This window comes from Mustela nivalis, assembly GCF_964662115.1.
Source record: "Mustela nivalis genome assembly, chromosome: 6".
Taxonomy (NCBI): Eukaryota; Metazoa; Chordata; class Mammalia; order Carnivora; family Mustelidae; genus Mustela; species Mustela nivalis.
The window spans coordinates 39261065-39278287 of record NC_139025.1 but is presented as its reverse complement, the minus strand read 5'-3'; the positions used below and the strand labels follow the sequence as shown (position 1 = coordinate 39278287).

The following is a 17223-nucleotide window of genomic DNA, read 5'->3' as shown; positions in this document are numbered from 1 at the left end:
ATTGGGGGTGTAGATCCACCAAGATTTCTGCAATTGAAAGACCTAAGTGGAAGTAGAATGTTTAGTCATTTCCTTTGAGTACATCTGATTACCAAGAATGGATAAGGTGTCTTGAGTTTCCTGGGAAGCTTATCTGAATCACAAGCCAGCCAACCTACAAGCTCAACTTAGTCCGTAGGCATACTGGTTTGGCTTACATTTTTTTTTTTTTTAATTGATTGCCAGCTAAGAGTTATGAAATTTTGAAAGAATTCCATTTCTGACTTTTCTTGAAAAATTAATGAAATGTAGAAGATCTAGCTACATTGGATGCACATTCTCATATGCCAGCACTGGCCAGAGCTGAGCAGCAGCTACCCTAGTTTGAAAGGGGAGGAGTTCTCCAATAGACTACAGTCTTTATGACTTTCTTTTTTGTCTTAACCCTAAGCCCACTTCATATTATTGAGTTTGAAATATTTTACTTAATATTTCAAATTTGAGAAATTGTGGGCTGTAGAGGTTTCTGCTCTAGACTTTACTAATTCCTGGGACAGGATGTTCAAAAACTTGCTCTATGCCGTGCTGACACACTCAGAAGACTATATGAGTTTCTTCTATGCAAAACGGTACCTGCATAGTATACGTCAAGCTGTAGCAGTTGACCTACTAAAGCAATGTCTCGTTCTACCTCTAAAGCAGTGAAAAAGGGAGAATGAGACCAGATAGATTTAATTTCAATGTTCCACTACTTTGATAATCACCAGTTACTAGCTTTTTAACACTTTTAACTGTTTAAAATGATTGCCAAGAAAATTTTCCAAAGCATGCTTTATAGTAACTGTGGAACTATTAAAGAAAGGCTTTTTATGTGATAATAATTAGTTTTATGTATTACAAATGGCTGACAATGTATTTTCAATTTCTCTTCACTTCTGTATCTGTTTTTTAGTAATGGTTGTGGGATTTTAATAAAATACGAGTCCTTTTATATTATTTCTTCTTTCATCTTGTGAATGCATTTGTTCTTTTATAGGTGGTGGTAGCCAGCACCATCCTGATTCAGAATATTGGAGGTAAGCCACTGAAGGTGCACTGCTTACGCATAAATGGGTGACAGCAATTTCTTCCTTTTGTTTATTGTCTTACTACCAGTCTAGCTGGGAACCTGGACCTCTGCACCCATAGGTATCTTCAGAAACCTTCAGTATTGGTCTTATTACTCTCACTCTTTCTCTCTCTCTCTCTTTTTTTTTTTTTAAATCCTTTTTATTAGCAGCCTTTGTAGGACAGTAGCTTCTAAATTTAGTTCCAAGTAAATTCAATCTTATTTCAATCTTGTTCTTAGGTCTGGAATATACCTCTAAAGCACTGGCTTTCTGTAGTTGTGGTAGTGTTGTAAGGTACAGTTTAGAAAAATTCTCCAGGTTATTCTAAAATATTTCCCCTCTGCTTTTGTCCTAATTACTGCATTGGCATATACTGTTTCAGAGGCAGTGATGTTTCCTGGGCTGTGGGCGATCTGGCATAGATAAGTAATATCCTGTTATAACCAAGAAATTTAAAATGACAGGGTAGTTTAAAAAATAAACAAACCTGGGGCGCCTTGGTGTCTCAGTTGGTTAAGCATCTTCAGATTTCCATGCAGGTCATGATCCGAAGGTCATGAGATTGAGCCCTGCAGTGGTCTACGTGCTGGGTGTGGAGCCTGCATAAGATTCTCCCTCTCCCTCTCCCTCTGCCCCTCCCTCTCTAAAAAAATTAACAAACAAACCTGAAACAAATAAGAACTGTTCTCACATGTATCTTGCATCTTGTTTTCATTAAAAAAGATCCCAATATTGAGAACCATGTAGAAACAAAAATTACTGTTAATTATGGACAGTTACTAACTAAATGTATTAAATATTTAATATGGGAGTCATGTTTGTATATTTTGTAAGAAGCTATATAGTGCTGAACAAGGTCTTAATTTTCTTGTACCATTAACTGAGGGCTAAATAAATGCTAGTAGTTTAAAGGAAAATACACAGAGAAGGTTGACATGCATTTCGGAACTTACACAAGATTGTATGGTCAAAGGAAATTTTAATCTTATTTCTTAGGTGTAACAGTTCAAAATAATTTAAAGATGACAGCTTTAATAAAGTTCAACTCTGATTCTCAAGAGATCTGAGCTATTTTACTTTAAGTATTGTTTAACCAAATTCAGTCTTTAATGGGTTTCTTGGTCAAGGAAAAACTTAACCTTCCAACAACAAATTATACCTGCCATTGTTTTGGGAATCCTGAACATACATGTTTTAATTCTTTGAATGCACATGGAAAAAAGAGAAGAATGCTTTTTTGGGTGTCATACCAAATAATCTCCTAACACACACTACTTCATCTTCACACTAGAAGCCAGTAACTAGTCTCTTCCTTTATAAATTTGTATAATGCCATTGAATTTAAGATCTGCTTTAGAAAAATTTATCTTATTTTAGCAAATATAATAGCTTAAATGTACACTTGTAATGGCTAATATGAGTGTATATATGTTTTTTAAAGATTTTATTTATTTGAGAGAGAGAGAGCACAAGCAGGGGTGCAGCAGAGTGGAGAAACACATCCCCCCCCTCCCAACAAACAGGGAGCCTGATGGGAGGTTCAATCCCAGGACCCCAGGATCATGATCTCAGCTGAAGGCAGATACTTGACCAGCTGAGCCACCCAGGCATCCCTAATATGAGTGTATATTTTAAGATTTTCAGTCCCTCATTATTCTATCTTATTACTGAGAACCATCGCATTTTGTTTAGGTTAAGTTGAACTATTGTTTGGCATTTTATGTAGAATTTTTTTTTTTAAGATTTTATTTACTGATTTAAGAGAGTGTGAGCGTACACATGAGCTGGTGGGAGGGGCAATGGGAGAAGCAGACTCTCCACTGAGCAGGAATCCTAACTTGGGGCTGATCCCAGGACCTGAGATCATGCTCTGAGCCGAAGGCAGCCGCTTAACTGACTGAGCCACCTAGATACCCCTTATACAGTATTTTCAGTCCAGGAATTTAGATCCGAATGTGTGACCCTGCCAAAATGCCCACCGTTAGATTCTTGGTATCTTTCACTCTCATCCCTTCCTTGTTCTCTAATCTTGTATCTATTATTGTACGTGATCTATTTTAGCACTTTTTATTAGAATGAAGCTATTTCTGTATATGCTCTTCTCCCCTACTCTCTTGTAAGCACTTCCAAGGCAAGAGCTTGGTCTCGTTTCTTTTTGTACTTCCAGAAACTAGCACAAGGGCTTGATAAACCTTTGTTGAGCTGAACAGAGCTGAATATGATCTGTATGAGCTATGTCCAAGTACTTGGTAATATTCTAGATATATTTATCAAGAAAAAAAAGAAAAAGGAATGGCTAGACTGATCATTAGCCTTAAATATTTGAAAAGCTGACATGAAATTAAAAAAATTTTAAAAAGTTCTAAAAAAAGAAAGTCCTAGAAAGGACTCCTGCATCTGATGGCAGATAAATCAGCAATTCTCTCATCCCTAAGTATGTTGATTTGCTTGTTTGCTTTTTATTATTATAACCTTTTTTAAGAAAAAATGACTTAAGGTCCCTGGGTGGTGGCATTGTTAAGTTGCCAACTCCTGGTTTTGGCTTAGGTCATGATCTCATGGGTTGTGAGATTGAACCCCATGGGGGATCCCTCTTTCTGTCCCTACCCCCACGTGTGTGCACATTCTCCCTCCCCCCCCCCAAATAAACAAATCTTTAGAGAAAAGAAGAAATATTAGCTTAGAAACAGTCACGGTAATTTTTTTTTTCAAAGATTTTATTTATTTATTTGACAGAGAGAGATTACAAGTAGGCAGAGAGGCAGGCAGAGAGAGAGAGAGAGGAGAAAGCAGGCTCCCTGCCGAGCAGGGAGCCCGATGCGGGACTCGATCCCAGGACCCTGAGATCATGACCTGAGCCGAAGGCAGTGGCTTAACCCACTGAGCCACCCAGGCGCCCAGTCACAGTAATTTTTAATGTCCCTCAAATTCAGAAAAGCTGATAATGTTTAGTTTTTAGAAAAATGTCCTCATGATTTTCTTCATATTGGCTACAGGGTAATTTATTGAGAACCCACGAAGTAAAAACTGAAATATTTTCAGAGCTGCCTTCTATTGTTTTGTCAGATATGCATAAATCATTCCTTTATTAGAGTAGAAGTGCAAGCTTGCTCTTGTGAGCAGAGCACTGGACCAGAAGTCAAATACCTTGAATTCTGTCTACCCCTGTCTCTGCCACTAGATAATCATGTATCTTGGGGAAATCCCTCCCTTACCCTCTTGGCTTCAGTTTCCTTTTAGCTAAATCGCTGTGGAAATAGGATGGGTAACAGGGACTTCATTCTGGTCCTTTCTTGCCCCCAAATTCTAATTCTAATTTGGCACTTTGAGAGGTATGTTAACTCCTTCAGGGTATTGAAATATTTTTACTACAGTTAAGTTCAGTAGGAGGGTTATACTTTGCTCAAAAGATGATTTGGTCTTTTCTTAGGTAATTAACACATCAGGAACTATTGTTCTGAAAGCTCTCATGGATGCTGTTCTTTGTCAGAAAAGGGGAGTCTCAGTTTTTCACTACCTTTTGTGGCAGCTGCTGAGCCTTTGGGGTTAAAGTGTAGGGACTCTAGTTTTAAGGAGTTTTATGATTGATATAAGTTGGTTCTGTGGAGTCCTTAACACCTACTAGGTATGTATGCTTGAGAAGAAACAACATACTGGTTTGGGAGGCTCCTGGCTATGTCGTGCATATGACGTTATTTTTCACAGTGGATTTTGCCTTTTTTCTTTATTAATAAGGAACATATTGGATATTTATAAGATGATAGAAGTATATAGCATCACATTGAAATTTTAGGCTTATTACATGCCCATCTGAATGTAATCTGGTTCTGATACCATTTTCTGAAATGTAGGATGATCCTTATTAGTATAAATGGTCTGAGTTTTTACCCTGATTGGTTAGAAATGAAAAATGGTTATCATAGATCCTTTCTAGGTCAAACATTCTACTAGACGCTTTAATTGTACTTAAAACTACTACTTCTTCTTCTTCCTTTGAGAGAGAGAGCGTGAGAGCGAACAAGCAGGAAGGGGCAGAGGAAGAGAGAGCGTCTTAGGCAGGCTTCAGGGCCTGCATGGAGCCTGCTATAGGGCTCGATCTCATGACTCTGAGATCATGACCTGAGATGAAATCAAGTCGGGTGCTTAACCTACTAAGCCACCCAGGTGCCCCTGTACTTAAAACTCTTCAAGGGAGATGAAATCCTCATTTTACAGAGGAAGAAGTCAGTGCATGGAGGGGATGAGTAACTTGCTTACTTTTACTAACCCCTTGATAAAGCTGGGACTCAACTTCACTGTCTACTTCTAAAGCCTTTATCCTTCCTGCTGTGATACAGTGTTTGAAAATCTCTGAAAAGATTAAATGCTGAGGATTTAAAAACTCACTGGATATAGGGACTATGTGTTTTTATTTGTTTTCCTAACTTGACCTAATTTTGGTAGAGGAGCTCAATAAATAATATTTGTTGAATTCTAAAATTTCTACTTAAAAGTCTAAGATTTTGCCTCAAAGAGATAATCTTATATACTATATAAATGATGGAAAGAGACTTGAAAATCCATAGAATGATTTATAGACTAGAATTATATAAAAATTAAAAGACTGAAAGTATTGAGTAGAGTTCAATCTTATTTATATAAAATAAAATATAAAACGTTTTGAAATCTGTTTTCAGGTTAGGTAATCATGTCTTAGATTAATGCTTCCTAACTCTTCTGTTCTTTGTAACATTTAAACATTTTTCAGTTTTCTTAGGATTTTATGTCCTTGATGAATCTATGAGAAAATGGAGCAGAGAGACCTTTAAAGTCAAAATGATCATGGATTGCTCTTGATCAATACTTGTTACATGGATGTTTCAGTGAAGACACAGTTGTCCCCTACATCTCCTTATTACAGAAATCTAAGTAATTTGCTCATTTATGTTCTTATTACCTAGCACATAGTAGGCATTTAGTAATATTTATGATAGGAAGAAAAGAAGGAACAAGAGAAGGAGAGTGAGAAGGAAAAGCCAGCCGTGTGGCTCAGTTATTCCTTAGGAGGAAGAAGAATTGATCAGCTGGGAAGAGGAGACCATGGAATAGATTAGTGAGTATATATTTTCTTTAGGAAAGAATTTACTGTCACAACTTTACAGGAAACCTTTTTTTCACCCAGCATCAATGAGGCACCAAGTATTAATCACAGAGCACTGGTGTAGTCTAACAAATTATTTGGAAAAATATAGTGTCTTTGAAAAAAATCTCCAAACTTTGTGATAGAAAAAAATGTGACTCAAGAAATTTAGCACTCTTATTCTAAGCTGATGGAAACTTTTTTGTCTTTGGAATATGGAGAGCCCTCAAGCAAGTATTTTATTACTTTCAAGCGATTCCTGATCCCCCCCCCCCCACAATAATGAATTAGGGAGCTGAAAGAAGTACTAGTAATAGCCCCCAGCTGCCCATTTCCCTAGGCTCTGAGAGCTGCTGGGACACAAAGTCAGAAAAGAGACATCTGGAAGTTTTAATATTTAATGCTGTAATAGGCATAAGAACTCTGGCTTAGGGTTTGGATTTGGTGGGCTATTAGTAAAAGGAATAAGAACCCTAGTAGCAAGTAAGTGTACATAGTTTCCACATAGTTCCTCTAGCTGTGTTGCATTATGAGATTCTTTTCCTAAAAACCTAAGTAAGTAGTTAGTTTCACATTCATCTGAACTCTTGAGATAGACCATTTAGTAGGCTTAAATAGTCCTGGTATTCAAACCATAAACCCCAAATTGCTTTTAGTCAAACCAGAGAAAGTCCTGTGAACTAGAAATGCATGATAAAGTGGAGTTACTTGATGTTTTTTCTGGTTTTATGTCCTACTCATCTCAAAGTGTGGAAAGGTTAGTGACTCTGAGTATGTTAAATCCTTACTTTGCTCTTTATAAAATATGAAGGACCACTATCAATAGCATATTAATTTTTTAAAGCCCCAATTTCTTAAAGGAGATTAAAGATTGAATCACTGCTATATATTTTGAAAGTAGAACCCTAAACATTACTGGAACTTCCTGAAAGTGCTAGAATGATCTAGATTTTCCATTTTGGCACAGATCCCACAAACCTTATCCCAGCAGTCTTGATTAATACCTCAGTCTGGAAATCTTAAGTTTTAAGAGAAACTCTGCAGCCTTTTTTTATACTCTGGCAGCATAATTTCTAAATCTCATCATCAGAAATGTATAAATAATTTGAGAACTATAAAAATTTCAAATTCTCAGAATTTTTAAAATTCATGATTTAATATTAAATAAATTAGAAACTATTTGGTTTTATTTTCTGCCTTTTTTTTTTTTGTGGGATAGTGAAGTCATTTTAGATGTTTTAGTTTGTACTCTCCCCTGGGAGACTGGAATTGGGCGTGCTGTTTCAACGCCATCTGCTGGTCAGCTCATCTGTAAACATACTGCAGCTTCTTTGAGCCTGAGCAGTACTGTCCAGAAATTCTAGAAAGTACTACTTCAGAGTGGGAAAGATGCAGGAAATTTGGAAGGAGATTTTTTTTCCCACAAGTAAAAATTTATTTTCACAGATAAAATTTGCCGGCAACATGTCACTTTAAAAAGGTTTTGAGGGACACCTGGGTGGCTCAGTGGGTTAAGCAGTTAAGCGACTGCTTTGGGCTCAGGTCATGATCCCAGGGTCCTGGAATGTGGGTTCCCTACTCAGTCCTCAGAAGAAGTCCCTGCTTCTCCCTCTGCCTCTGCCTGCTGCTCCTCCTGCTTGTGCCCTCTCTTTCTCTCTCTGTGTCAAATAGATAAATAAAATCTTTCCAAAAATATTAAAAATTTTTTTTCTGAAAGTAATATATTTCTTAGTAATAATTTTTAAAAATTATTTATGTGACTATAGTTGACACACAATGTTACATTAATTTCAGGTGTACAGCTTAGTGATTTGACATATTTATACATTATGCTGTGTTCACCACAAGCCTAGCTGCCATCTGTCTTGTTACATTGCTATTACACTATCCTCCACTGTATTCATTATGCTGTACTGTTTATTCCTGTGACTTATTGAAGCTTATTGGAGGATTTCAGAATAGTAAATATTCTCCTTTTGTGTTCAAATTTAAGATCTTGATAAATGATAAAAAACAAAGATAAACATTTTCCTGGGGTTATGGTGAAAATTTTCCTCCATGTATTTTGATTTCCATTTATGTACAAATTAAGGAAATGACATTTTGGGGGGTTTTAGAAAGAGAGGTTGTCTTGTGTACTATTTTGAGCGGGGCTAGACTCTCAGTGGCATTTGGACATTTAAGAGGGACACCAGGTTAATAAGACAAGTTGAGTAGAATAAACCTGTTGTTATACATGACTAAAAACATGTTTGAAGTAAAACTGAGTCTCTCAGATGGAAAGGCAAACTTATTTCCTCCCATAGTACATCTGTTTAGGGCTGGCTGACTAATCCTTTAAGAAGTTGCTGAACTTCTTCCAAGTGCTGAAAACCTCATTCTGTTTTAAAAATAGCTGTATGTAATCTTATCTTCATACGTGTATTTTAAGAGTTTAACAAAAAGGGTAATTATTTTTGCAAACTAATGATTTCTTAGGCCCAGACTCCAAATGAGGCTTTTAATTTTTTTTAAGGAGTCCTGGGAAAAATAGTCCATGAGAGTTCAGGGGTTTGGGGAAGAGTTTTGTTTGTTTCATTTCAGTTTGATGTTAATATCTCAAATGTGTGAGAATAGGAAGCTTTTCCCTCTGAATTACAATAATAGTTGCAGATGCATTAGAATCATAGTGGTAGATGAGCAGTAGAGGCCCTCAGGAAACTCCTTAGCTTATCTGAGGACTTTTGGATTAATAATTTTTATCAAACCAGCTACAAAGCTGAAATAAATTACATTGAAAATATGTCAAAGTGAAATGAATGTAGTATTTTTAAGACTTCTCATTCATTTCCTTTATCTTACCCATTGACATCAGTATTTGTAAGCATTTGTCATTTAAATGCCGATGAAAAAGACGCAAAATAATTCTAGAGAGTGGTCCTTTTGACAGACCTCCCTTATTTTTCTTTGCAGTAGTGATTTCTTCTTTGCTTTGCTCCTGCACTTTTCCCTGATAGTTAATAGGGCACATTTCTCAAGCCAGACTGGCTGTTTCTACTATCACTACATTGGGCAGGTTACTTCTTTGTGCTTCCATTTCTGTATCTGTGGAATAAATATCTACCTCACAGTTTTGTGGTAAAGGTTAATTAAGAAAATAGCTTGCAAATCACTTAGAATACTGTGAAGCATGGAATAGGCATTCAGAACCCCCAGATGTTCACTGTTATGATTCTTCTCTCAACAGGGCGCTTTCCCCTTTTCTGTTGTTTCTGACATCTCTCCCTTCAACATCCATGTTCCCAGTTCATGTGTTTCTCTTCTATGATTAGATCAACCCATATTAATATCTTACTACTTGCTATTGCCTAATCAGATTTTGCCCTATTTTAGTCATTTCTTAATATAACAGTTGCTTTTCCACATGGTTTTCAAAGAATACTTTCAATTTCTGTGTTGTGATTAGATTGACAGATTTTTTAAAATTTCCTTCCCAGGGTAGTTTCCATTAAATGAGTTCTACTAGTTATGTTTAAGATGAAGGAGAAAAGAATACTTATTTAGTTTATGTGGTAAAAGTAAATGATTTGTAATGGCTTGAATACCTGTCATCAAGGTATGTCTCTAGCACCAAGTCTTCTGGCTTGCTAGTCGGTGGGCTAGAATCACTTAACCATAATGAAGGCTAAAATGGATGACCCTGTTACAGCTGTTAATTTAGAGAACAACGTGGTATGTCTTGTATTAGGAGTCTATGCTATGTATTGATGTCAGCAAAAATCATTTACAAATTCTTGCTTATGACCTGTCTCTAAAATAAGTCTTTAAACACTTCCTTATGCCATTAATGGAAGACATGAGACAAGAGCTCTGGCAGGCAGCTGTTTGATCTAGTGAACCTTTTGGTTAAAAACAATGGGTATATGAGCCTTACTATTGATATTATATCTTTAAAACTTTTCTTATTTTATTTTATTGAGCTAATTATCCTTTTTATGTGAATCTAAGATATATTTCCTAAGTTACTGCATGTTTGGCAATCTCTTTTATTTCTTCTCTGTATTATATATAATATGTTAAGGTGCTAGGTCCTCGAATGGAAGTTTACTTGTGGTTAAGAAAAAATGATTAAGACAGTAAAAAGGATAGTGTTTTTGTTTTACCTGCTTAATTAGTGGGGCTTTTCCTCATCGGGAGTTGTGTGGTTTTGTAGCTCTTAAAACAAACACCAGCATTCGGTAAGAAAGAAGCAGTATTTTACATGTTTTATTATATCTTGTATGCTGAGATCTCTTTTTGAGAGAGAAACATATGTTTGGTGAGTTCATGTTTCTTGAAATATACATGATTCTTCAGACTGGAATCTAATGAAATAGGACTCCCATTTGAAAACCAAAGAGTTAAGGCTACAGCAGAGGATAAAAGTGATCAGATGATTAGCCAGGGGCTAATAGAAATTCTGGGAAGAATGACAGATTGTATATTAGAAAGAAATATGATATCATATTCATTGAAGCTTTTACAACTAAAGATCTAAAAGAAATAATAGAAAATTACTGAAAGAGATGAATGTCTGAAACTTTAGAAATGCATGTGGTGTTGGATTAATCCAAGCAAGAAAGACTGATGGTCAGATAATAAATTACATTGTATAGGAAGTCTGCATTCCTTTTGTTCAAGGTACTTTTTCCTCTTTTTTTCCTTGCAAGATTCATTTAAACAGCTCTAGGCCAGTTTCAGAAAATTCAGCTCATGATTTTCATTATACCATATGTGTGTGATTCTTTGGAATAGATAAAGTATTATAAACACAGACCTCCAAATCCTTGAGTGGAGGAGGTTAATCGAAACCTTCCTTCTGTTCTGTGCCAAATTGATAGCATTTTTCCTTTTGACAGTATGAACAATACAGAACACCTTTTCATATATAATCATTGTAATGTCCCCAAACAAAATGAGTTTGAAGAAAGGTACTGTACTTCTTGGGGAAAAAGCTGTACTTCAACAACTGCATTTTGGGGGAAGAATAAATAGTCATAAACTGGAAAATGCATATATATGTATTCTCATTACAGAGAAGTGAGTATTAACTATTCTAAATTTTATTTTGCCGTGGGTATGTCATTTTACTTAAAAAATTATGTGTATCTGCTTATTGTCTATCTTCATATAAATTTATATAGCAACTAGTATATTTCCTTTTTTTTCTTAGCCACACAGCACTGTAATAATTGTGGAGAAATTTAGCTATGTTTACATATGTTGTTTGAAAAAAACACACTCTTCTTAAACATTCGAACCTTTTAATCAGTTTTTACCATTCAGACTTGGCATTCATTTGTTTTCTTAGTTTTTGTAGGTCTAAGGAGAAACTGAAATGTTTCCTGAAATATAAATAAGTAATAAAATTAATGTGCATACAGAGTACACTCTTTATTCTTCTTGGATATATTCTTGTTGGTCCTTTTTTAATATATCCTTAATCTCTGGGGGAAAGAGAGATTATTACTCTGTTAAACTGAGTTCTGATTCCAGTCATCTGGGTTACTATATACTTAAACATATAAGCTTAAACTCAAGTATTTACCTATAAGTGAGTTCTATATTTTGTGACCATACTAAAAAAATTCCTAATATATGATAGAAGGTTTATAGGATCTGTTTTTTTTTAATAGCTACATCAGAAATAGGATCATTATTAAAATGCTAAAAAAGCTAGTTCTTTCTTGGATCCTGTCAGTTAAAATATAAGAAGCAGTGTTAGCTTCAGGTTGTGATTGCATAATAAAGGTGATCCCAACTGTTAATAAAATGGAATAAAAGTTGTAAGTTTTGTCCCTTTAATATGCATAATGGTTTCCATTGAATCTTTTCTAATCAGTTTTAGGGACAATTTAAAATGTAATTCATAATACATTTCATTTCTGTTTTATAATAACATGCATAATGTTATGTGTGTTGGGGGCAAGCAGTGAAAGGAAGAGGGAGTGGGAGAGAGGGAGACTTCTGGGGGCCTGTCTCTCTCTAGTAAGAAGAAACAAGTAATCAAAATTATTAGCTGTACTTATTAAACTCCTGCTTCTTTATCAGTTATTGCTAAACTAACTTCTGATGCCTTGAACAGGGTTGAAAACATACACAAATTTATGCAAAACTTCAAAGAAAATTTTATTTGTAAATGGCCTGTAATTAAACCATTTCTCTTACCTAAACAGTTTGTATTGGGTTTGAAATGTAAACAAAGACTACTTAATGAACTACCAGTTATTCTCTGCAAAGTTACTTATTTCCATTCCTGGTGTGTCTATACCTTTGGGATAGTGCAGTATGAGTTAATCTTCCACATGTCGTCAAAGTCCTAATGGACATCTGTGTTTCTGTATAGATTATTCTTAAATGACTAAAAATTATAGAATTCTAATAGGAACTATTTTTATCCTTTTTGCAGCTATGTCATCTTATCTTTTAATTATTAAAACAGAGCTTCCTGCTGCTATTTCAGAATTTTTGTCTGGAGACCATACTGGGTAAGAAAAAATATTTCATGTTGTATTCACTCATTTGTTAATTCAATAAGTATTTATTAATGATATGGTAAAATGGGCAGGACAGGGGGGAACTCTCTCTTGGAGAAGAGGAAAGGAGAAATTTCTGGGACTGTGAAAGACTCAGGTAGGAATGGGGAATGGTGAGAAGTACGGAGTATAAATGTCTTAAACAAAGGGAGGGAGGGGATCACACTGCTGTCACTTCTCCACAAACCGTGGTGGTAAAGTTACAGCCGCACTTGTGAGATTGCTATTCTAAAGCATGGTTTGAAAAAATAAATGATTTGCAGGGACTTAATGATTTCATTTCCTGGTTTTTAACAATACTATAAACAATACTAAACCACATTATACTTCCTTTCTCCTTTATTATTTATAAAATACTGGGTTCTAAAGACTATTGACTCAAAAAAAAATAAAGACTATTGACTCATCTCTTTCTATGGGAAAGCAAACTATTTTACTTTTCCTTTCATTGCATAGGAAAAGAAATTTTTAGAAAAATACACTGGAAAAGAGAGAATAAATTTTTTTAAGTGTCATCAAGTTATTTCACACACTTTCTAAACCACAACACAAAAACCCATCAGATTTTTGAACTTAAATATTTGGTTGTTTTGCTCTAATATTTGTACTTGTTCTGGACTGCAGGGCAAATTTTTTAACTTTTTTAGCTTTTACAACTCGACTTCCATGAAAAAGTTCTACTTAGACAACTGCAAATACATATTTATATAAAAGGCAAGTATGGTATACTTTAGATCTGAATAGGAACTGGAAGTCTTTCATGATTTTTCATCATCAGAAGATACTGTGCCTTTCTGTAGTACTTTATTGCTTGTAGGGTTTCCATATTCATTTAAGTTTTATGCCCTTAGTTTGATGAACAATTGCTATAAGAAAGAGCTATGTGAAGTTCACTTTTTCATTTGCTGTAGAAATATTCAGGACAATTTCCATTACTCAAAAAATTCTGTGTGACAAATTTATAGTATAGGGCTAAGAACTCAAGGCAATGAGAAGTAGAATCAGGAATGTTAGACGAGGAGTAAGGAGACGTGTTCTATCCATGTCAGTGACCTCAGGTAATTGATTTTACTTCTTCTGGCCATACAACTTAATTTTGAGCCTTAGGTTTCTTCACCTGTCTTAATGGACATACCAATATTGCCTTCTTAAGAAAGTTGTTGAGATGACCAAATAAGATATTATTTATATATATATATATATATATATATATATGCTCTTATAAGCTGATAGCATAGTGTAAATGTGGAGAATTAAATTCCTGAATGTTGAATGTCAGATATATCCTCAATTAAAAATAAAGAAATTTCAATAATAATAATTATATTAAAGGTTGATTTTCCTTGTTTACTCTGCCAGGGAGGTCAGAGTCAAATTTGAATATACTGCATAAACTGTTAATCCCAGTAGTTGTCACGTGTTTGCCTTTTCCCTGCTCCTGAATTTGGTGACTTCTTTTTACATTTTTTTAATTGCTATATGCCTTGTGGAAAGAGGAGGGATAACATGCTTATAAAATTTTAGAAATAATTAAGGTAGTATGAGACAGAACTGCTATTAAAACTTAGGTCTTCTTTCTCTAAATGTGATACTTTTGCCATAGCTTTCACTTTAAATCAGTTACCATTTATTTTGTTGGGTTTTTTCCTCATTTGTTTAAAAAAATAAAAATTAACCCCCATCTTACTCATATTAGTAGAAAATTTTTTTCTACTAATGATATTTTTATATGTCAGAAATGAATTTTTTAATGTATACTTCAAAATACTATGACCAGTTTGCATCATCTGTGTTTTGTTGAAAATTGTACACCTCTCTAACAGCCTCATCTTGTTTTATACATGAAGTACATTTGCTTGTTTTATATTTCAGAGTTGTAAAAAACTCCAATAAGAGACTGTATTAAGTGGTTAGAATGCAGATAAATCACCAATCTTCAAAGCTTAATGCTGTAAAATAATTAAGAAACAAATATTATGGTAATTGACAACTACCTAGGACAGTTTATTTCTAAATAAAGTTACGTAGCATTATTTTTTCTGAGATCAATGTGATATTGTTATGCTTTTATTTTAGGGTTTGATTGACAATAAATTGCACTTAAGGTCTTTCATGTGTGCTTATTTTCTGTGAGATTTGATGTACCTTTGTGAAATATAAGCCTTTATAAAGATATTATCAAAAAGAAACTTTATGTTCATAATATTCTAATTTCAACAATTACTGTTAGAAGTCAGAAGCTATAATACTTATCCCAAACTTGTATGAGGCATCTGTACTTTTTGGAGAATAATTTATATTTTAAAAATCTATGGCTGTTAAAAGTTGGAAGCTCTCTGTTAACATTTAATGATCTTGTCAGTGGAATATGATTGACACAATTAAGTTGTCTTGCATTTGAGTTACATAATTGATATGGGATGTGAGTAAGATCCTAATTCAGAACATATGATACTCTTGTTCCATTCCATTCGAGAATGAAATTAAAGCAACTTATAAATAAATCTGGTTTTCATTAAAATATGGAAAAAAGCATCTGCATGCCAAAGCATTTGCAATACAGCTAAAGATTTATACTCTATATTTCATACTTGGAACATTTTTATCATATAGGATTAAATCCATAGATCAAACAAGTTTTCTAGGAAGTATAAAACTTTTACTCTAATTCTTTTGGCTTAAAGGAATGCATATTTAGATTACAGTAGGAAAACAGGGGTTCTGTTAGATAATTCTTTTTCTCCTCTTAGGAAAAAATTTAAGGGTAGTATATTCTTCTAAAATCTTGATTTATAAAATATACTTATTTAATATGTGCTTTTGGAGATTACTTTTTGCTGGTTTGTATTTCTCGGGCTGGGTTTAATTTTCCAAGTTTAATCATCTCTGTTCTTTGGAAAATATCCATTGCCAAACACAATTCAGTTGCCTGTGACATGCATATCAAATCTAAACTACCTTTAGTGTATGTTACTGAATTGCCTTATAGTTGAATGATAAAGAAAAGCACTGTGTTTATAATTGGCTTTATTAATCTACCTTAATAAGTATAAGAAATGATTAATAATAACCAGAAGCCAAGCCAGGGATAGAGAAATTATATTTTGCAATAAAGTTCTTTTGATATTAGTAATTTAAAATTCAATCCTGTGACTAGGAGAGTGTAAAGGAAAGCACCATCTTGAGAAAAATGAGGCAGTAGCTGAAAAATACCGTAAACTCAAGAGTGACTATTCAATAATAGAGATCAGGAATGCCTGGGTGGCTTAGTCTGTTATGCGTCTACTCTTAGTTTCGGCTCAGGTCATGATCTCAGGCTTGTGAAATGGAGCCTTGTGCCTGTCTCTATCCCTTTCCTCCTATGTCTCCCCTTGCTTGTGTGCATGCGCACTCTCTCTCTCTCTCTCTCTCTCTCTCTCTCTCAAATAAATCATTTAAAAGGGGAGGGGGGTAGAGATTATTTCCATTTCTCCTGTCACTAAGATTATTCTCATCTTTTTGCTGCTTTTACAGACATATAAGATGAAGTTGTTGACTCAAAGGATCTCTGAGGTCTCTTCTTGCACTAACATACCATAACGGTGACGCTGAGAGACTGCTGAGAGGCGGTGACGTTGTTTTCAGTCCCACAGTTCAGTGCTCTGGGCAGTCTTGTGGCTTCTGGGCATGAGTTAATTGTGGTCTGACATAGTCTAGTGATAATAGTATAAGTTGTAAAGTTCAGGATTTCAAAATGTTTATTCTTATGCAAGAGAAGAGTTTTGGATCCTAAGGATGAATGTGCCCGTTGCACAACTCTACCTTCATGATGGTAGGGACAACAGAGCTAACACATGGAATCTGCTCTGCTGCTGCATTGGGTCTTTTTCCTCCTGACACTGCAATTGTCTGGCTCTGGTATTGGGTCCCTGAAGGAAGAAGATTTTAAGTGTAGAGCCCTGGGCTTTTTGCCAGCTCCAGAAATTTAGTTGCAAAGTGTTCCTCAACGAGGGATGTTTTGAGGTTCCCATTTTGATACTTACTCAAGAGTGACTAGAAGATGAACCTGCGCAGTATCATTTTGTATTCTTAATATCTGTGCCCTTACGTCCTCCTCCATACAGGGATTGAGAGGCTCATATAAATGCAGGGAGCACAGCTTCGGGTCTGTGAGTACTAGTGATACTTGTGCTAGTACTCACAGGTTTTAGGATCTGACACAGGCATTTCCTAAAGACATGAATTAGAGTGAAAAAGGGAAAGTTGTGATCATGGTGCTATTTCTGCTGCTGCTCCCTCTTTTGTTCTGTTTAAAAGGAAGTTGTTGGCACCCACCAATACCCACTAAAGATAAATTACAAAGGATTTTCTCTGAAACCAGGAATAAAAAAGAGACACAGTGAATCATGAAGTCCATGTTAGAAGCCAGGGGCTGAACCCCGTGTGGGGGAAAACCTTTTCTTTCATTCTTTTTAAATTGAAA

General features: G+C 35.0%; 1 protein-coding gene across 4 annotated transcripts in view; it reads left to right on the top strand.

Annotated features, from left to right (window-relative positions):
- Positions 1-17223, top strand: part of SLC38A6 (solute carrier family 38 member 6) — an 80103-nt gene that overhangs the window by 19929 nt on the left and 42951 nt on the right. For all 4 annotated transcript variants that reach the window (XM_082734951.1, XM_082734948.1, XM_082734950.1 and 1 more), the window contains 2 exons: positions 1016-1055; positions 12635-12713. In XM_082734951.1, the coding sequence (XP_082591077.1) occupies positions 1016-1055; positions 12635-12713 (119 nt within the window). The remainder of the gene's footprint in view (positions 1-1015; positions 1056-12634; positions 12714-17223) is intronic.